Genomic DNA, 22,024 nt, shown 5'->3' on the forward strand with positions numbered 1-22,024 from the left:
CCCGCTTTAAAAAAGTGGAGGTATACTGTTTTACCTCTGTCTGTCCTTCTGTCAGTCCATCCATCCATCCATCCGTCAGTCAATCCGTCAGTCCGTCCGTCCCATGAATATTTTGTCGCATTTTTCTCAGGAACTACTTGACAAGGATTTCTGAAATTTGGTTTCAGGGTTTATATAAGTAAGTTACACTGTGTGATGCGTTTTCAGATTCATCACTCAAAACAAGAAATTATTTGAATCTGGAATAATTTTGAAATCTGGAAAATTGATTAGAAATGTATGATGAAAACTAACCCAACTAAATAGGGTTAGCCATGCGTGCATGGCTAAGGTTAATTTTACTTTCACTATCATTTCAGTATGAACTAACCAACCCACCTTAGCCATGCGCGCATGGCTAACCCTATTTAGTTGGGTTAGTTTTCATCATATATATCTCATCAATTTTCCAGAATTCAAAATTATTCCAGATTCAAATAATTCCTTGTTTCAACAACTTCCTGTTTACCAAACACTTGTATTATTTTACACATGATAGCCAAGTTGAAAATTTTCGTCTCAGGAACTACTTGACAAGGATTTCTGAAATTTGGTTTCAGGGTTTATATAAGTAAGTTACACCGTGTGATGCGTTTTCAGATTCATCACTCAACAACTTCCTGTTTACCAAACACTTGTATTATTTTACACATGATAGCCAAGTTGAAAATTTTCGTCACATTTTTCTCAGGAACTACTTGACAAGGATTTCTGAAATTTGGTTTCAGGGTTTATATAAGTAAGTTACACCGTGTGATGCGTTTTCAGATTCATCACTCAACAACTTCCTGTTTACCAAAATATTTCAGCGGGGGTATCATCAGTAAGCAGTAGCTCACAGTTTTACTTGTTTTGCATTGCACTAGTTCATTGCATGTCTCAAACTGTTAATGACATTCTTATTCTGACTGTTGGATGTGTATTGATTGATACTTTAGTCTGGGTATCGCCGTAGCTGAGGAGGCATTAAGTTTTACCCTTGTCCGTCTGTACGTCCCGAATTGGTTTCCATTCTCTAACTTAAGTTTGCCTCGACCAAATGTTATGAAACTTATAAACAATGCTTATCACCACAAAACACAGATCAAGTTCGATTTTTGGTGGCATCACTTTTACCTTTCTAGAGTTATTTCCCTTTACAAATGGAAAAATTGCTGAATTTATTTTTGGTTTCCGTTCTCTCACTTTAGTTTGCCTCAACCAAATGTTATGAATCTTATACACAATGCTTATAACCACAAAACACAGATCAAGTTTAAATTTTGGTGGCGTCACTTGTACCGTTCTAGAGTTATGCCCCGTTACAAATGAAAAAAATTGCTGAATTTTTCGTTTCCTTTAACTTTAGTTTGCCTCAACCAAATGTTATGAAACTTATACAGAATGCTTATAACCACAAAACACAGATCCGGTTTGAATTTTTATGGCGTCACTTTTACCATTCTTGAGTTATGCCCCTTTACAAATGGAAAAATTGCTAAATTTTTCGTTTCCGTTCTCTAACTTAAGTTTGCCTTAACCAAATGTTATGAAACTTATACACTATACTTATTACCACAAAACACAGATCAAATTTGAATTTTGGGGGCATCACTTTTACCGTTCTAGAGTTATGCCCCTTTACAAATGGAAAAATTGCTGAATTTTTCGTTTCTGTTCTCTAACTTAAGTTGCCTCAACCAAATGTTATGAAACTTTTACAAAATGCTTATTACCACAAAACTCAGATTAAGTACGAATTTGGGTAGCGTCACTTTTACCGTTCTTGAGTTATATCCCTTTATAACGTTATATGCAAGCGGGCATTCCCCATTTATTGTCAGCTGACTCCTGACAGGATTTTTTACCCCTAGATCACCATTTTATGAATTTTTGCAGAAACTAAAATAGATAGAGAGCAACAATATGGAGCAAATATTTTCAGCAAAAATAGCATCTTCTTATAAGTCAAGTGGTTGAAATTACAATTGACCCCTAAAAGGAGTAATTGACCTTGAAAGATGGTTTTTGTCTCGCCTTGACGGAGTCAAAAAGCGAGACATAGGTATGCTGTTTCCGGCGGCGGCAGCAGCGTCAACAATGTATTAGTTTGTTATTAGGTCTAGTTCATGGTGAACCACTAGTGGTAGGTCAATGATATTTGGTATGCAGTTGTATAAGCATTGGCACATCTCATTACCATGGAGATTATTTGGCCCCACCCCCTCAGTCAAGGTCTATTGACTTTGAAACTTTGCTTAGTTTACATGTATTAGTTTGTGATTAGGTCAGTTTATAGGGAACCACTAGTGGTAGGTCAATGATACTTGGTATGCAGTTGAATTAGCATTGGTACATCTCATTACCATGGAGATTATTTGGCCCCACCCCCTCAGTCAAGGTCTATTGACTTTGAAACTTTGCTTAGTTTACATGTATTAGTTTGTGATTAGGTCAGTTTATGGGGAACCACTAGTGGTAGGTCAATGATATTTGGTATGCAGTTGTATAAGCATTGGCATATCTCATTTCCATGGAGATTATTTGGCCCCGCCCCCTCAGTCATGGTCTATTGACTTTAAAACATTTGCTTAGTTTACATGTATTAGTTTGTGATTAGGTCAGTTTAAGGGGAACCGTTAGTGGTAGGTCAATGATAATTGGTATGCAGTTGTAGAAGCATTAGCACATCTTATTTTCATGGAGAATATTTGGTCCTTACTTCTCAGTCATGGTCTATTGACTTTGAAACTTTTGCTTAGTTTACATGTATTAGTTTGTGATTAGGTCAGTTTAAGATGAACCACTAATGTTAAGTCAATGATATTCGGTATGCAAATTTATTGGCATTTGCAAGTTTCATTTCCATGGAGATTATTTAACCCCACCCCATTATTATGGTTCATTGACTTTGAAACTTTTACATAGTTTACAAGTTAATGTTTGTGTTTAGGTTTGTTTAAAGGGAACGACTTATGAAAAGTCAATGGTATTTGGTTTGCAGTTGTATTAGCATTGGCACATCTCATTTCCATGGAGACTGTTTAGCCCTGTACATTCAGTCATGGTTCATTGACTTTGAATATTTGCATAACTTACATGTTAATCTCTGTGTTAACAGTTTATTTTACCCATTTTTGTGTATTTTACAGAAACTATTATAGATAGAGAGGGACATAAATAGCAAAAATGTTCAGCACAATAAGATCTACAGATTAGTCAACATGGGTAAAATGTTCAACTGACTCCTTATACTGATTTCAATAATTTTGCCAATTATTTCAAAAACTTCAAGAGATAGGTATAAACTGTAAAAAGTAAAAATTATCATCAATACAAGATCTGCAAAAATTCCACAAAAAAAGAATTACTAATAAGCAAACATAAGTCATTGCAATAAAAGTAATTTAAATATCAAATTGGCATACATTTTACAAGGCTGCTGCTCCAAAGTGGGTCATCTGATGCAAAAAGCATCAATTTTGACTATTTTCTGTCCCTATTTCATGACCTGGAAGACTCAGGGGTACTGATAGATGTATCTCACTGTAGTCTGCATATATGTGGATACCAGTGAACATATTACCAGCAAAAGTGCTTACATCTGAGTGAAACTGATCTAGGTATGGTCCTCTAAAGAAGGTCATTTCAACAAAAAATCTAGAATTTTCCGATTTTCCCCCCATATTTAGCTTTACCTTGACCTTGAACCAAAAGTAGTCATTCCCTAAGCATATTTGAATAATAGATCAGTGATTATATGCCTGCAGGTTTACACTGTTTTTGGAAGTTTTAGGCCTCTGTACAGCGTGGGCCAGACACAGAAGCCCTCCCCTCTGGAAAAAAAAGTTTTATCTGATTTCAATTTTCAAAGTTTGTATATAGGCTCAAACTACACCTTAAACCTGAGAAACATTACAATATATAGCCTTAGGTTGAGAGAACATGCAGACATTTTGAAATACATAGCATAAAGTTGACCTCTTAAAGTATGCAGAGCCATTGGAGCATAGTAATAGTTAAAAGTTTGTGAATAAGTTGCACAGATGAGTTTAAATTTTGTCACAAACTGTGTTTATTTAAGTTTAAAAGCAATAAAGAGTGTGGTTTGTTTTGATTATTTATTCATTGCAGTGCCCTTGAGAAAATTATAGTGACTGGTTACAAGGCCCTGCATTTAGTATATTTCTTCACAGTAGGAAAGGATGAAGTCAAAGCTTGGACAATGCATGTGAGTATAGCAAATTGCTAACAAAATAGTTTTGGCTCTTGCCAATCTTTCATTTGGTTGTTAGTTGTTTGCTTTCAGACTTTGACTTCTAGGATCACTATAATAGTTATCAACAGGTGTTGTTGGCTTTCAGACCTTGTCTTCTAGGATCACTGTTGTAATAATAAACATGTGTTGTTTGCTGTCAGACCTTGACTTCTAGGATCACTATAATAGTTATCAACATGTGTTGTTTGCTGTCAGAGCTTGTCTTCTAGGATCACTGTTGTAATAATAAACATGTAAATGGCTGATATTTTTGTTCAAGTATATTGTTTTTCTTAAATTGTTTAACATTTCACAGCGGTATAACATGTTAATTTAATTATTCTTCCCTTAGTTTATTTATTTTGTATTTACATTGTATCATAAATCAAATTTTTTGTTCAGTGTATGTTCACTGGTGTTAATATGTCTTTTGAAGCCATTTCAATTGATATTTTATAGTGTGTCTTTCTATGTTGTGATGTTACACTATTGTTTCAGATAAGGGTGAAGGTTTGGTACCATTAAAACGTTTAAACCCGCTGCAATTGTTTGCACCTGTCCTAAGTAAGGAATCTGATGTTTAGTAGTTGTTGTTTGTTGATGTGGTTCATAAGTGTTTCTCGTTTCTCGTTTTTTATATAGATTAGACCGTTGGTTATCCCGTTTGAATGGTTTTACACTAGTAATTTTTTTGGGGCCCTTTATAGCTTGCTGTTCGGTGTGAGCCAAAGCTCCGTGTTGAAGGCCGTACTTTGACCTATAATGGTTTACTTTTATAAATTTTTACTTGGATGGAGAGTTGTCTCATTGGCACTCATACCACATCTTCTTATATCTATGTGTTGTTTGCTGTCTTACCTTGACTTCTAGGATCACTGTAGTAATAATCAACATGTGTTGTTTGTTGTCAGACCTTGACTTCTAGGATCACTGTAGTAATAATAAACATGTGTTGTTTGCTGTCAGACCTTGTCTTTTAGGATCACTGTTGTAATAATAAACATGTGTTGTTTGCTGTCAGACCTTGACTTCTAGGATCACTGTAGTAATAATAAACATGTGTTGTTTGCTGTCAGACCTTGACTTCTAGGATCACTGTAGTAATAATCAACATGTGTTGTTTGCTGTCAGACCTTGTCTTCTTTGATCACTGTTGTAATAATTAACATGTGTTGTTTGCTGTCAGACCTTGACTTCTAGGATCACTAAAATAGTAACCAACATGTGTTGTTTGCTTTCAGACCTTGACTTCTTAGATCACTTTAATAGTAATCAACATGTGTTGTTTGCTTTCAGACTTTGACTTCTAAGATCACTTTAATAGTAATCAACATGTGTTGTTTGCTTTCAGATTTTGACTTCTAGGATCACTATAATAGTAATCAACATGTGTTGTTTGCTTTCAGACTTTGACTTCTGGGATCACTATAATAGTAATCAACATATGTTGTTTGCTTTCAGACTTTGACTTCTAGGATCACTCTAATAGTAACCAACATGTGTTGTTTGCTGTGCAACCTTGACTTCTAGGATCACTATAATAGTAATCAATGTGTGTTTTGTTTACTTTCAGACTTTGACTTCTAGGATCACAATAATAGTAATCAATATGTGTTGTTAGCTTTCAGACCTTGACTTCTAGGATCCAGTGCATTCATTAAGACCCGGTACCCGGTACTTTTACCCGCCTACGGAAGCGCCTGGTACCGGCAGAAAAAATAAAATTATAAAAAAAAAAGGTGTAAAATTCTTTTGAAGATCGTTCAAATCTAGTTTCTTTCTTTCCTTGATAATCTCCGTTCTACGCCGTTCATGTGTATGTTTATAGGTGTCTTCGTCGAGGTCCGCGTTAAAGTATAGATCTATCTTCTGCCAATTTAGGCACACCTCCAAAGTAGGAGAAGTGATAATTATAAACCATGTGTCTGTATCTGTATCGTAAGAGTGCTTTAAAATGCGACGATTTAGCAGTATATTTTCGAGCGGCAAATTGTTGATGAATTTAAACAACAATATTATTTCTAACAAAAGGAAAGCAGCTTGTATCACAGATTATTTTATGAATAAAAGGTTTAATAAAGGTAAACATTCTATGAAATTCAGAAAATCGTTAATCGTATCAAATCAGTTCGTTTCCCGTTGGACGTTGTCACTGATCTCCGTTTTCCTCGATATGTGTTCTATGTTGTGATTGAAATTTTTAGTGTAAGACTTCGTGAAACAATCTGAATTAACATAACTGTTAGGTTTACAAAGTATAATATCTGACGAGATTTAAGACTTCTAAAATTAAAAAAAAGACAGCTCTGAAGAAGTGAAAAAAAACATTTTTACTTACTATAGTCAAGAATCCTATGATTAATTTGCCACCCCCTCCTTTTTCACAATCACCCCTTTTTATAAATATTAAAGTTAAGTGAAAGTTGAATACATGTTTTTTTTTCTGACAAGAACAATCATCACAACACTTAGCATATATCAAAAACGTTTGTTTGTTGTTTTGCATGAGAGCATGTTTATTGTTCATATTGTTTAATTGTTTGCATGACACTGTTAAATTTTTGATTATAACAAAGCAATAAAAAAAAGTTACAACAAGTTTTATTATCAATTTTTTTTAATAATATACTATGTAACTTATGAAATTTCATTCACAAAATTGAACAAATGCAAAACATTTAATAAAAGTATAAAAACAAACAAAACATTTAAACAACATTTCACATGAAACCCCTGCATTATAGGTCATACCATGGAAGTATTATATTGACAATATGATTACTCTAGAAAAAAAACAATTCAATGTTAACTTACCCAAAATTGAAGCAAATATTACAGACTTTACCCTATTTTTTTAAGTAAAAAATTAAGACTGAAATCCCTAAAATCCAGGAGCTTCCGAGGGGGCTTTGCCCCCCTTGTCCCCCTACCAGGGCTAGCCCTGGACTGACTGGGGGCCTTAAGCCCCAGACCCCTCGCCGTTTGGGTTTGGTTCCCCTTATAATCTCAAAGGTACCTCCAATCTAAAAAAATAATGAAACCCCTGAGGATCACTATAATAGGAATCAACATGTGTTGTTAGCTTTCAGACCTTGACTTCTAGGATCACTATAATAGGAATCAACATGTGTTGTTGGCTTTCAGACCTTGACTTCTAGGATCACTATAATAGTAATCAACGTGTTGTTTACTTTCAGACCTTGACTTCTAGGATCACTGTTGTAATAATAAACATGTGTTGTTTGCTGTCAGACCTTGACTTCTAGGATCACTGCAGTAATTATCAACATTTGGTGTTTGCTGTCAGACCTTGTCTTTTAGGATCACTGTTGTAATAATAAACATGTGTTGTTTGCTGTCTGACCTTGACTTCTAGGATCACTGTAGTAGTAGTAATCAACATTTGGTGTTTGCTTTCAGCATGACTTCTAGGATCACTATAATAGTAATCAACATGTGTTGTTGCTTTCAGACCTTGACTTTTAGGATACTCAAATAGGAATCAACATGTGTTGTTTGTTTTCAGACTTCTAGGATCACTATGATAGTAATCAACATGTGTGGTTTGCTTTCAGACCCACTATAATAGTAATCAACATGTGTTGTTTGCTGTTTGACCTTGACTTCTAGGGTCACTGTAGTATAAGTCAACATGTGTTGTTTGCTGACAGACCTTGACTTCTAGGATCACTGTAGTAAAAATCAACCTGTTGTTTGCTTTCAAACCTGGACTTCTAGGATCACCTTCGTAGCCAACATGTGTTGTTTGCTGTCAGACCTTGACTTCTATGATCACTGTAGTAGTAGCCAACATGTGTTGTTTGCTGTCAGACCTTGACTTCCAGGATGACTGTTATAGCTATCAACAGGTGTTGTTTGCTTACAAACTTTGACTTCCAGGATCACTATAACAGTAACCAACATGTGTTGTTTGCTGTCAGACTTTGACTTCTAGGACCACTATAACAGTAATCAACATGTGTTGTTTGCTGTCAGACTTTGACTTCTAGGATCACTATAACAGTAATCAACATGTGTTGTTTGCTGTCAGACTTTGACTTCTAGGACCACTATAACAGTAATCAACATGTGTTGTTTGCTGTCAGACTTTGACTTCTAGGATCACTATAATAGTAATCAACATGTGTTGTTTGCTGTCAGACTTTGACTTCTAGGACCACCTTAACAGTAATCAACATGTGTTGTTTGCTGTCAGACTTTGACTTCTAGGACCACTATAACAGTAATCAACATGTGTTGTTTGCTTTCAGACCTTGACTTCTAGGATCACTATAACAGTAACCAACATGTGTTGTTTGCTGTCTGACCTTAAATAATGATTCCCCCAACCCCCCCCCCCCCCCAAAAAAAAGTAAGATTTTTTTTGGCTATTGTCTTGAAAAATATAATGAACAGAAATAGTAAATATCATACATGATCAGTAATACTAGATCACTAAAATAAATGCCAATATGACTCTCATCTACCACAGTATAAAAATAAGAAGTTGTGAGACAATCCCACCATAGACCAAATGACGTAGAAGTTAACAACTATAGGTCACCACCTTCAACAATGAGCAAAACCAATACCCCATAGTAAGCTATAAAGGACCCGAAATGACAAATGTAAAACAATTCAAAAGAGAAAAGTAACGGCCTGATTTATGTACAAAACAGTAAAAAAAAAACAAATATGATATACAGCAACAAACTACAACCACTGAATCACAGACACCTTTACAGTTCACAACGTCACACTGCTGATTACATAGCTACTGCAGCTGATTTATAGGCTAACTACCAGAGATAATTTACAGTGAGAGAATGTTTACAGCTGTGCTTCTAGTACTCTTAATAAATGTTCCATTAATCAGTAATTAACAGAATTTAAAAAATAAAACAAAATACAAAATATATTTCTTTCTTTTCCTTTTTAAGCGTGAAAGCTATCCTAATCAGGTATGAAAAGTTTGTGACTGGAGGTTTATTCAAATTATTTGTCAATGTTTGGCTTCTTTATCCTTGGAAGACTCACAATCCAGTTCCAAGAATGAATCACATTCCAAACACTATAAAACTCGTCATAATTTAATTTAAACACATACCTTTGTAAAGAAAAGAAAGTCACCAGTTGAGAGATTATTTATTTGTAAAATGGAATTTATTGGTTCATTTCAGGATACCCCAATGGTTTTGTCTAATCTAAAGGGTTTTGACAGTTATTTTACGAAAATATAAATCATGTGTTTGTTTATAGCGGATATATTAGTCAATGCGAAAACACACTTGATTATGCAATCGGGTTTATCAGTCACAGTAAGAAGAGCATTGATAATAACCGCATATATAGCTGTCAGTTAAATGATTCCCACAGTGTTACCAATTTTAGCTTGAAAAATAAGATAGATAGATAGAAACTGTGCTGTAAAAATTACTTCTATTTCATCATCATTAATTAATGTTAAACCTTTCCATACTCTAATACCTATAAGACAAAGAAATTATTTAACTTTATGCGATATTCCAAGAAATACTTATATACTGGAATAGTTATGAGAAAAAATGTTCTAACTATTCTTTTGTAAAATTAGCATTAGTTATAATCCTGGTTCTTTGGAATTACAGTGGTTTTGTTGAACCAGGCTTATGTGCCAAACTTCCTGGAGAATAGATATGTACTGTCACCATGTTAATAATCTTTCTTAGAATGACCCAAAAAAAATCGTAATCAGGACAAGGATAATATGATATGAATATTAAACCTGTTTTGATTTGACCAAAGGAGGAGGTATGATCAGAGCCATTATTTGACCCCTGAAATTGCAAAAATTGTAAACTTATTCAAGCCTTTCAAAATTCTGTTAAATAAATTGACAAATGAACAGGTTTTCCAATTTAAGGTGCCAAAAAAGTGACCTTATCATACCTTCTCCTTTCCATCATTTGCTATAATAAAATTGAAACTAACAACTGTGCAATAAACTTTTTCCTGTCAAAGTTCCCATATGTGTTTAGAATGTAATGTACAATCTAACTAGTTTTCTCGTTTGAATTGTTATACGTTTGTCATTTTGGGACTTTTTATAGCTGACTATGCAGTACTGGTTTTGCTCATTGTTGAAGGCCTACGTTGACCTATAGTTGTTAAATATGTCATTTGGTCTCTGGTGGATAGTTGTCTCATTGGCAATCATACCACATCTTCTTATTTTTATATTAAGTGGGGTAAATGAATAAGTTTTGATAATAAATAGTAGAGATGGTTTTTGTACACATGTATTATTAAACTGATTTCAGTTTTAATGTTCAAGATTGTTTTAAAAGTTGCTTATTTTGGTGAGAACTGCTAGAAAATGTTAATTTTGAAGGTGTCAGATATTTCTAATAAATTTTCTTTAACTATATTTAAATCCAAATCACCTTTGAATCATAAAACGAATGCAACTTGTCATAGATATTAGATTGCAGATCTCTTTGTAAACTGCATACTATGGTTAATTTAATAAATTGTAAAAGTAAATATAACCATATTTCTCTCAGGTGGGAACCAAAGCTCCACAGGCTGCTGGTAGAATACATACTGACTTTGAACGAGGTTTTATTATGGCAGAAGTGATGGGATACAATGATTTCCATGAGCATGGATCAGAAGGAGAATGCAAGGTAGTAAACACTTTATGTTATTTTGTGATAAAGAAAAGTTGAACAAATGTATATTATGATAAGATCAAAAACAGTATGGTACATGAGACAATATACTGGACAAAGTTTTTCATGGGAGTTATTCAACATTTCTTTTTGGTTTCTTTGGCCGTTAATATTTTGTAATTATGCCCCCTGAAAATGTTTCCGAAGCATATAGTATTCACTTTGTTACTCCATCTGTCTGTCCCTTGTCCATCCGTCCATTTGGGCATAACTGCGTTTGCCCAAAGGTTTCAGGATGATAACTTCAATATCCCTTTTTTGATTGGAATGAAACTTGTACAGATATAGGGGAAGGAAAGAAGCCTATTGATTATTGAAATTGTCGGACAATTCTTGTAGGAGTTATTGTTCTTTTATGATGATTTTTATACGACCGCAAAAATTTTTGCGGTCGTATATTGGTATGACGTTGGCGTCGGCTTCGTCGTCGTCCGAAGACACATTGGTTTTCGCACAATAACTTTAGTTTAAGTGAATAGATCTCAATGAAATTTTACCAGAAGGTTCAATACCACAAAAGGAAGGTTGGGATTGATTTTGGGGGTTATGGTACCAACAGTTAAGGAAAAAGGGGTCAAAAAGAAGCTTTTTTGTAACTTCCAGACAATAACTTGTGTGTTAGTGTATGGATCTCTCTGACATTGTACCACAAGGTTCCATATCACAAAGGGAATGCTGGGATTGATTTTGGGGGTAATTGCCTCAAAATTTTAGGAATTAAGGGTCAAAAAAGGGGCAAAAAACAAGCGTTTTTCTAGTTTCATGACAATAACTTGTGTGTAAGTGTATGGATCTTTCTGAAATTGTACTACAAGGGTCCATATCACAAAGGGAAAGCTGGAATTGAGTTTGGGGTAATTGCCCAAAACGTTTAGGAATTTTGGGCCAAAAAGGGGCAAAAAATAAGCACTTTTCTAGTTTACAGACAATAACTTGTGTTCAAGTGTATGAATCTCTCTGAAATTGTACTGCAAGGTAACATACCACAAAGGGAATGCTGGGATTGATTTTGGGGGTAATTGCCTCAAAATTTTAGGAAAAAGGGGCAAAAAACAGCATTTTTCTAGTTTCATGACAATAACTTGTGTGTAAGTGTATGGATCTTTATGAAATTGTACTACAAGGTTCCATATCACAAAGGGAAAGCTGGGTTTGAGTTTGGGGGTAATTGCCTTAAAGGGAAAATTCACGATTTTTTACTTTTCATCTTATTATGTTCATAATACCATAAAAAACATATTTTCCAAGTTTTATCTGGATATGAACACTAATAAAGAAGAAAATTGGGAATTAATAATTTAATTTATTCCAACTTCCTGACTTATGTGACGTAGTTTAAGTCTTTTTGCATGCCGCGAGTGAATAAATCTCATTGTAAGTCTTGTTCGTTAATCATCTAATAAGGCGATTTAAAGCGCATCGACGACTTTTGGCGTAGCTATTAACCAACTAATAATTAAGAAAGTAAAGTGATCAGCTGTGCAACTTTCAAAATTAAAAAGTACGATTTATATTTAAAGGATTTCTGATATGATTATAGTAATAAAAGTAAATCATACAATAGAATATATTTTTATGATTTTTTTTTTCGACGGATATTTTGAACAAACATATATAACTGATATTGTTTTACAAATGCATGTTTGTATTCTCACCTGAAGGCTTTTACTTCAGTCTAGCAATCATTTCCCACTAGTACTGTGTAAATACAATGTGTATTGTACTGTGACACTTAGTGACTACCTGTTGAATGCATGGTTAAATTCAAGGTAATTAAAAGATTAGCATTCTGTAATTCTATTCTTTTGATCTTCACGCAGTGAATTTTAGCCAACACGGTTTACAGGTGTGAACAGCATTTCGTATGAATGATAAAAACATTATTTATTTGGGGAGGAATATGGTGGCAAAATACCTGAATCGCCGTTATATACATGTATATCTTTTATATTTTGCGTAAGCTTAATTTTAAAATAGATAGGTGAGTATTTTGTTGTAACATCGAAATTCTGAATTACTTTCAATTAAATAATTTTAAAATAAAAATGGCCCACGAAAACGAGCGTATAAACCAAACACTGTACTTACTTTTTCAGATTATCATGGGTATTAACCTTGAATATTTCAATGTTTAGAGAAAATTATCGCGGTTACATGATTAATATAGCTTGGTCTGTCCACAGCAATCTACATTTACCTAATCGGGAATGCCCTTATTAAAATATTTAAAATCTCACAACGTATACATACTTTAGCTATTTGACCAACGATGTTTAAAAAAAATAACAGAATCAATCTAACGTCAACTTTCCTTTTTTGAATGTAGACAGACCGGCGGAATTAATTTTCAATGTGCTTTATATCTTGTACCTTTACAAGACTTATCATTCATTCATAAACCAACTCTATACCAGAGACATATAAACTGACAAGAATACACCTAAAGCGGACAAGCAGTATATTCTTTAAGTTTCTGTGATTTAATACCAAGAAAGAAAAAAATCCCGAAATTAATTTGATACTTTGATACTCAATATTTTTCCTGGAAAATATTCACATCCTCGTTTGGTCTGAAAATAAGATAAGAATTTGGTATACAGAACATGCAGAAGTGTGAATGTCATAAAACTTTGTTATATCAGAAACCATTATAAATGTGATTCTGTATACGTAAGACCTCATGGGACGTCACCTAATATACAAGTAGCTCTGTTATACCTGGAAATGTCAAGGTAAATCACTACCGATACAGAATGTACCAATGCAAAGAAAATTCTGATGATTGTGAAGCATGACCATTCATGATTTTAGAGGAGTCTTAGGTGGAAATTGCCGGTACGATTTAAATTCTGACTAGATTTTTTTCTCTCAGTTTAAATCACTGAACTTAAAAAAAAAGAAACCTACGCCCAAGATCAGAATTCTTCATGTAAGTTCATAAATACAACGTTCTTATTAAATATTTTGTAACTTTCGATATACTTCACCTCCAACCACCGCCCCCTCCCAACCTGGGAACAGTATATCTAACATTACAATGTTTGTGTACCTGCCCAAATCAAAAAAAAAAGAAGAAAAAAGAAAGAGATGAACGGTAAGTCACATCAGATTCAAATATTTATATGGTTGATTGTCGTTAACTAGAGATGTATAGTTACATGTCTCTGCATTAACTTATAAGAATGACAGGAAAGTATATACTTGAAATAGATTTATGATGAATAATATGAAACTGCAGCACCCTTTTTTATCAAAGTGTACATGCATGTATTTTAATGACTGTCCGTTATTTCGATTAAGAATGACAATTGTACGTGAAATTCTATAGTTGCCAGTGAGACTTTTTTTTTACCAGATATGAGACTTTTCGTATTTATATTTTCTCTTATATTACTCTCATTTAATATTTTATGCATAAGTGCAATATTAGGAATGGTTCACCCCCCCCCCCCTCCCTTTTAAGCTAACTAAATAAATTAATCAACCCTCTAGCTGACCAGACGTTAATACATCTACTATCAGTCTATTCGGAGTGAAGTTTCTTTATTTCTTCAAATAAGCTTTTTGGGGATCATTAGTGTACGTCCAGTGGCATATATATTACATGCAAGTCGGAACAGGAAAATTGACATGAGGTACTACCGGTATAATAGAACCATGTTCACATTATTTCATTATTATACATAATACACAACCATTGAGATGATGAAGACTTTCTTAAACTGTTCAAAATAATCTAATTGAAATAAAAATCTGTGATTTAACTATGTGCATAACTTCGATGAACCAAAGCAAGTTAGATATCGACCTGTATTTAAATCAGATTGGTTTTGGATGTTTCTCTCGTATATTCAATATACATGTATATATTCTAAATTGCGACTATCTATAGTTCCGTAACCTTCTATCTAGGCGTATAATCCAATGATCGACAAGTGCGTACATTTTGTTAAATTAATATTTGTACGTTTCAAAATGTCCATAATTATTGACAACGAGTAATTACTTACATTTTCCCCAATTTACGTTTGGAAAATATGTAAATATATTTTTATTTTATCAAATCTTTTTTTGGAATTATTTAGATTTTCATAAATATTCTTTACACGATAAATGTTATTTATAAACAACCGTATGAGTTTAGTCATATATATAATGGCTATTATATCTATGGTTTAGTAAAGACTAGCATATCACTATCGGACACGCAAGACAAAGATATTCACCTGATAGTTTCAAAATGGAAAGTTAAAAGTTATCGGCCGTGTACACTTCTCAATACCTTCACAGGTGAAGTGATGCACGAACTTGCTTTATGTAATTGTCACGGTGTTATTATTGTGTAATAAGAGTTTTAAAGCCCGACAGGAAATCGCTTGAATACCTGGACGTGTCAACTCACAATACCTCTGGGAACAATTCCTTTAGCCATGCTGGTGATCAGATAAGGGAAGGTCCGAATTTATTTAAATAAGATTATTACATAAATCAGAGAAATATAATACAATTTATGAACACACTAGATTTTCGAAAACATTTTTACACGGAACACTTAATTTATCACTTTGAACTTTTAAACTAATTTCCATTAAAATTTCTTGTTTCAAAAACAGTTTTAAAATGACAGACCATAGTACTAGTTATTCAAAAAAAATTATATATGATTACATTTTCCGTATCAAGTTAGTTAGGAAAGGTTGCATGCACAACCATGTCTATTATCTTTTTTGTGTCCCGGGAAACTGTTTAGGCTTTCCTTGTTGGGTAAAACAACCGTACGCTTGACAAGATATCGACACTCAATTACGTCTACGGTAGGTAACTGCTTGTTTTGGTCCTTTGTGGTTTATAGATATATCGTGGTTTCTATTCAGGGATGATGTCAAAATGGCCGCACGCTGAGAAGTGATACTCTAAATTTAAAATCGATGGTGATCTCTTATCTAGCAGAATTAAACTTTAATATTTATGAATTTGTGGTTTTTTTTATACATAATCAACATAATATCAACTTTTCATTTTTTGCGAAGTATCCCTTTAAACGTTTAGGAATTTGGGGCCAAAAAGGGGCCAAAAAACAAGCATTTTTCTAGTTTCCAGACAATAACTTGTGTTCAAGTGTATGGATCTCTCTGAAATTGTACTGCAAGGTACTATACCACAAAGGGAAGGCTGGGATTGAGTTTGGGGGTGATGAATCGTAAGAGGGTTCAAAAAAGTGGGGGGGGGGGGGATTTTTTTTTACCCTTTTTTTCCTTTTTTTTTTTCTTTAAAATTTTCCATTTTAAGTTGGTTATTTCTGATTTATGTATAAAAGCAAATAATAATGATATGGTTTGAATAGGTAGATTAAAAATTTTCAAGTTCTTAGACCACATTCATTCTGCGTCAGAAACCTATGCTGTGTCAAATATTTAATCACAATCTAATCACAATCCAAATTCAGAGCTGTATCAAGCTTGAATGTTGTGTCCATACTTGCCCCAACTGTTCAGGGTTCGACCTCTGCGGTCATATCAAGCTACGCCCAGCAGAGCATTTTATTACCAATTTGTTTGCATTTTTGCCTTTGATCTTGATAACTATAATAGGTGGGGAGAAAATTTAAATAGGAAAAATTATCTACTAATAATTCAAAATGGCAGAAATCATCAGATGACCCTGTACAGGAGTTATTGTCCTTAAATGATGATTTTACCAATTGTTTTTGTTTTTGCCTATTATCTTGAAACTAATAAATAAAAAAAAAGTTAATTGCAAAAAGGATCAGCAAGACAAGATCTACAAATAAATCAAACATTGGCTGGAATTGTCAGGTGACTCCTTTGAGAAGTTATTGCCCCTAATTGATGAATTTTACCAATTGATAGTGTTTTTGCCTATTATCTGGAAAACTACTATAGAATGAGAGAAACTTAAACAAGCAAAATTGAGCAGCAAGACAAGATCTACAAATAAGTCAACATGGCAGAAATTGTCAGACAACTCAAAATAGGCAGCAATGATAAGCCCTTGTTAAACCCTATGGAAATCACATTGATATCTTTTTCTCAAGAACAAAATTGCTAATGTAAACTCAAAAATTAGCTCTAGTTAAACCATGATTTTCTGAAATAACATAACATGATATGAACCTTAAAATTAAGCTCTTGTTTAACCCTTATTCCCTCAAGCAATATGACCAAGGCCTTTTTGGTCATATAGCTCTTCAACTGTTTCGGTTCTTATAAGGGACCTTTTTTCCTCATTTCCTATTTTGTTGTATACTCAGTGCATCCTTGCCTGGATTTTCCATCAAACACGATGGAATTTTGTGATGGAAAAAATGCCATCACATTCCCTAGATCTTCCATCAATCAGTGAATCACAGTTCAACATAGAATTTTGTATGAAAAACAACTTTAACTGGTTCAAAAAAGCTTCCATTGCATTGATATTTACAGACAATAGGCTTTGTGATTATTGTGTGGCCTTGAAAAAGTACAGTGACAGAGTGCATATTTTACTATAGGGGTAAATTCAGTAAAAAATCTCCCATTGACTTTAATGCAAATCTATGTCTTGAATTAAATTTATACCTGGTTTACCTTAAGAAATCAGAAGCTTTCATATATCATTCATTGTCCCCTGCATAATGTGTTGCGGGGGACATGGAAATACCAGGCGTCCGTCCGTCCGGTCTTGTTAGCACTCTCACGTGAACAATTCTTGCCAGATTTTTATGAAACTTATATCATAGGTTTATATCAGCAATGTCTTAGAGGAGTTCAAAAAATCAGTGCCGATCAATTCTTTTTAAAAGAGTTATGCCCTTGGACACATTAATTTTATGGAAAATTGCATCGTTAGTGCTCTCATGTGTACAATTCTTGCCAGAATTTTATGAAACTTATATCATAGGTTTAAATTAGCAATGTCTTGGGCGAGTTTGAAAATCAGTGCCGATCAACTATTATATGACCGCAAAAAATTCGGTTCGTATATTGCTATCACGTCGTCGTCCGAAGACATTTGGTATCTGGACAATAACTTTAGTTTAAGTGTATGGATCTCTATGAAATTTAACCAAAAGGTTCAATAATACAAAAGGAAGTTTGGGATTGTTTTTGGGGTGATGGTCCCAACCGTTTAGGAATAAGGGGCCAAAAAGCGGCCCAAAACAAGCATTTTTTCTAGTTTCAGGACAATAACTTGTGTATAAGTATTTTGATTGCTCTGAAATTTTTCTACAAGGTTCATTACCACAAGTAGAAGGTTGGGATTCATTTTGGGGGTAATTGACCAAACCGTTCAGGAATTAGGGGCCAATACAAGCATTTTTTCTAGTTTTCAGACAATAACTTGTGTTTAAGTGTATGGATGTCTCTTAAATTGTACCACATTTTACAAAGATGAGCGCTCTCATTTGTACACTTCTAGCCAGATTTTTATGAAACTTATATCATAGGTTTATATTAGCAATGTCTTGGACGAGTTAGGAAATCAGTTAAGTGTATGGATGTCTCTTAAATTGTACCACATTTTACAAAGATGAGCGCTCTCATTTGTACAATTCTAGCCAGATTTTTATGAAACTTATATCATAGGTTTATATTAGCAATGTCTTGGAGGAGTTAGGAAATCAGTGCCGATCAATTATTTTAAAAAGAGTTATGCCCCTTTGAAAAATAAATTATATGGAGAATTGCATGGTTAGTGCTCTCATATGTATAATTCTTGCCAGAATTTTATGAAACATGAATCATAGGTTTATATTAGCAATGTCTTGGAAGAATTTGAAAATCAGTGCCGATCAATAATTTTCAAAAGAGTTATGCCCCTTGGAAATATTAATTATATGGAAAATTGCCTTATAAGCGCTCTAATGTGTACAATTCTTGCCAGATTTTTATGAAATTTATATTATGGATTATATCATCAATGTACTTGAAGAGTGCCAATCAATTATTTTTATACGACTGCAAAAAAATTTTGTGGTTGTATATTGGTATGACGTTGGTGTCGTCGTCGTCTTCCGAAGACACATTGGTTTTCGCACTCTAACTTTAGTTTAAGTGAATGGATCTCTACGAAATTTTACAATAAGGTTCAATACCACAAAAGGAAGGTTGGGATCGATTTTGGGGGTTATGGTTCCAACAGTTAAGGAATTAGGGGCCAAAAACAAGCATTTTTGTAACTTCCAGACAAAACTTGTGTGTTTGTGTATGGATCTCTCTGACATTGTACCACAAGGTTCAATATTACAAAGGGAATGCTGGGATTGATTTTGGGGGTAATTGCCTCAAAATTTTATGAATTAGGGGCAAAAAAAAAGCATTTTTATACGACCGCAAAAATTTTGCAGTCCTATATTGGTATGACGTTGGCATCGTCTTCGTCGTCGTCCTAAGAGACATTAGTTTTCGCACTATAACTTTAGTTTAAGTGAATGGATCTCTATGAAATTTTACCATAAGGTTCAATACCACAAAAGGAAGGTTGGTATTGATTTTGGGGGTTATGGTACCAACAGTTAAGGAATTAGGGGCAAAAAATAAGCATTTTTGTAACTTCCAGACATTAACTTGTGTGTAAGTGTATGGATCTCTCTGACATTGTACCACAAGGTTCCATATCACAAAGGGAAGGCTGGAATTGATTTTTGGGGTAATTGCCTCAAAATTTTAGGATTTAGGGGCCAAAAAAGGGGCAAAAAACAAGCATTTTTCTAGTTTCATGACAATAACTTGTGTGTAAGTGTTTGGATATTTCTGAAATTGTACTACAAGGTTCCATATCACAAAGGGAAAGCTGGAATTTAGTTTGGGGGTAATTGCCCAAAACGTTTAGGAATTGGGGGCCAAAAATAAGCATTTTTCTAGTTTCAGGACAATAACTTGTGTGTAAGTGTATGGATCTTTCTGAAATTGTACTACAAGGTTCCATATCACAAAGGGTAGGCAGGAATTGTTTTTTGGGGTAATTGCCCTAAACGTTTAGGAATTTGGGGCCAAAAAGGGGCCAAAAAACACATTTTTAGCTCACCTGGCCAAGTGAGCTTTTCTCATCACTTGGCGTCCTGTGTCGTCCGGCGTTGTCGTTAACTTTTTACATTTTGAACTTCTTCTAGAGAACCACTGAATGGAATGAAACCAAACATGGCATGAATGTTCCTTATGAGGTGCTGACCAAGTGTTGTTACTTTGTAGCCGATCCATCATCCAAGATGGCCGCCAGCGGGGGACTTTGTTTAACATAGGACCCTATGGGAAATACATAAAAATGTCTTCTTTTAGAGAACCAATAAATGGAATGGAACCAAACATGGCATGAATGTTCCTTATGAGATGTTGACCAAGTGTTGTTACTTTGCAGTCGGTCCATCATCCAAGATGGCCGCCAGCGGGGGACTTAGTTTAACATAGGACCCTATGGGAAATACATACAAATGTCTTCTTTTAGAGAACCACTGAATGGAATGAAACAAAACATGGCATGAATGCTCCTTATAAGGTGCTGACCAAGTGTTGTAACTTTGCAGTCAGTCCATTATCCAGGATGGCCGACAGCGGGGGACTTAGTTTAACATAGGACCCTATGGGAAATACATACAAATGTCTTCTTTTAGAGAACCACTGAATGGAATGAAACCAAACATGGCATGAATGTTCCTAATGAGGTGCTGACCAAGTGTTGTTACTTTGCAGTCGGTCCATTATCCAAGACGGCCGACAGCGGGGGACTTAGTTTAACATAGGACCCAATGGGAAATACATACAAATGTCTTCTTTTAGAGAACCACTGAATGGAATGGAACCAAACATGGTTGCTACTTTTTTGCCGATTTACTGTTCAAGATGGCCACCAGGATATTTTATTAAATAACAGGACCAACATTAATCCAAATTTGGCCTCAATCATTATTTGGGTATCTGCTATGATTTTTATCTATCTTTACATGATTTCTAAAACCAAAGTAGAGTCAGGTGAGCGACACAGGCTCTTGAGAGCCTCTTGTGATTCTTTTTTTCCTTTTTATACGACCGCAAAAAAAATTTTGTGGTCGTATATTGGTATGACGTTGGCGTTGGCGTCGTCGTCGTCATCCGAAGACACATTAGTTTTCGCACTCTAACTTTAGTTTAAGTGAATGGATCTCTATGAAATTTTACCATAAGGTTCAATACCACAAAAGGAAGGTGGGGAATGATTTTGGGGGTTATGGTACCAACAGTTAAGGAAAAAGGGGCCAAAAATAAGCATTTTTGTAACTTCCAGACATAACTTGTTTGTAAGTGTATGGATCTCTCTGACATTGTACCACAAGGTTCCATATCACAAAGGGAATGCTGGGATTGATTTTGGGGGTTATTGCCTCAAAATTTTAGGAATAAGGGGCCAAAAAGGGGCAAAAAACAAGCATTTTTCTAGTTTCATGACAATAACTTGTGTGTGTAAGTGTATGGATCTCTCTGACATTGTATCACAAGGTTCCATATCACAAAGGGAATGCTGGGATTGATTTTGGGGGTAATTGCCTTCAAATTTTAGGAATTAGGGGCCAAAAAGGGGCAAAAAACAAGCATTTTTCTAGTTTCATGACAATAACTTGTGTGTAAGTGTATGGATCTTTATGAAATTGTACTGCAAGGTTCCATATCACAAAGGGAAAGCTGGAATTGAGTTTGGGGGTAATTGCCCAAAAAAGTTAAGGAATAAGGGGCCAAAAATAAGCATTTTTCTAGTTTCCAGACAATAACTTGTATTCAGGTGTATGGATCTCTCTGAAATTGTACTGCAAGGTACCATACCACAAAGGGAAGGCTGGGATTGAGTTTGGGGTGATGAATCATAAGGGGGTTCAAAAAATTGGGGGGGGGGATTTTTTTTTCCTTTTTTTTCTTTAAAATTTTCCCTTTTAAATTGGTTATTTCTGATTTATATATAAAAGCAAATAATAATGATATGGTTTGAATAGGTAAATTAAAAAATTTTAAGTTCTTAGACCACTTTCATTCTGTGTCAGAAACCTATGCTGTGTCAAATATTTAATTAC

General features: G+C 34.3%; 1 protein-coding gene and 2 long non-coding RNA genes across 5 annotated transcripts in view; 2 read left to right on the forward strand and 1 right to left on the reverse strand.

Annotated features, from left to right (window-relative positions):
- The window catches only part of LOC127718952 (uncharacterized), a 126,651-nt gene that overhangs the window by 55,761 nt on the left and 48,866 nt on the right, over positions 1-22,024 (reverse strand). The window lies entirely within an intron of this gene.
- Positions 1-22,024, forward strand: part of LOC127718932 (uncharacterized) — a 91,890-nt gene that overhangs the window by 22,174 nt on the left and 47,692 nt on the right. The gene's annotated exons all lie outside the window — the stretch shown is intronic.
- Positions 1-22,024, forward strand: part of LOC127718922 (obg-like ATPase 1) — a 41,666-nt gene that overhangs the window by 2,060 nt on the left and 17,582 nt on the right. Inside the window, exons 2-3 of the mRNA XM_052225022.1 lie at positions 4,153-4,249; positions 10,819-10,941. Of these exons, the coding sequence (XP_052080982.1) occupies positions 4,153-4,249; positions 10,819-10,941 (220 nt within the window). The remainder of the gene's footprint in view (positions 1-4,152; positions 4,250-10,818; positions 10,942-22,024) is intronic.

Source organism: Mytilus californianus, unplaced genomic scaffold, assembly GCF_021869535.1.
Source record: "Mytilus californianus isolate M0D057914Y unplaced genomic scaffold, xbMytCali1.0.p SCAF_10, whole genome shotgun sequence".
NCBI lineage: Eukaryota > Metazoa > Mollusca > Bivalvia > Mytilida > Mytilidae > Mytilus > Mytilus californianus.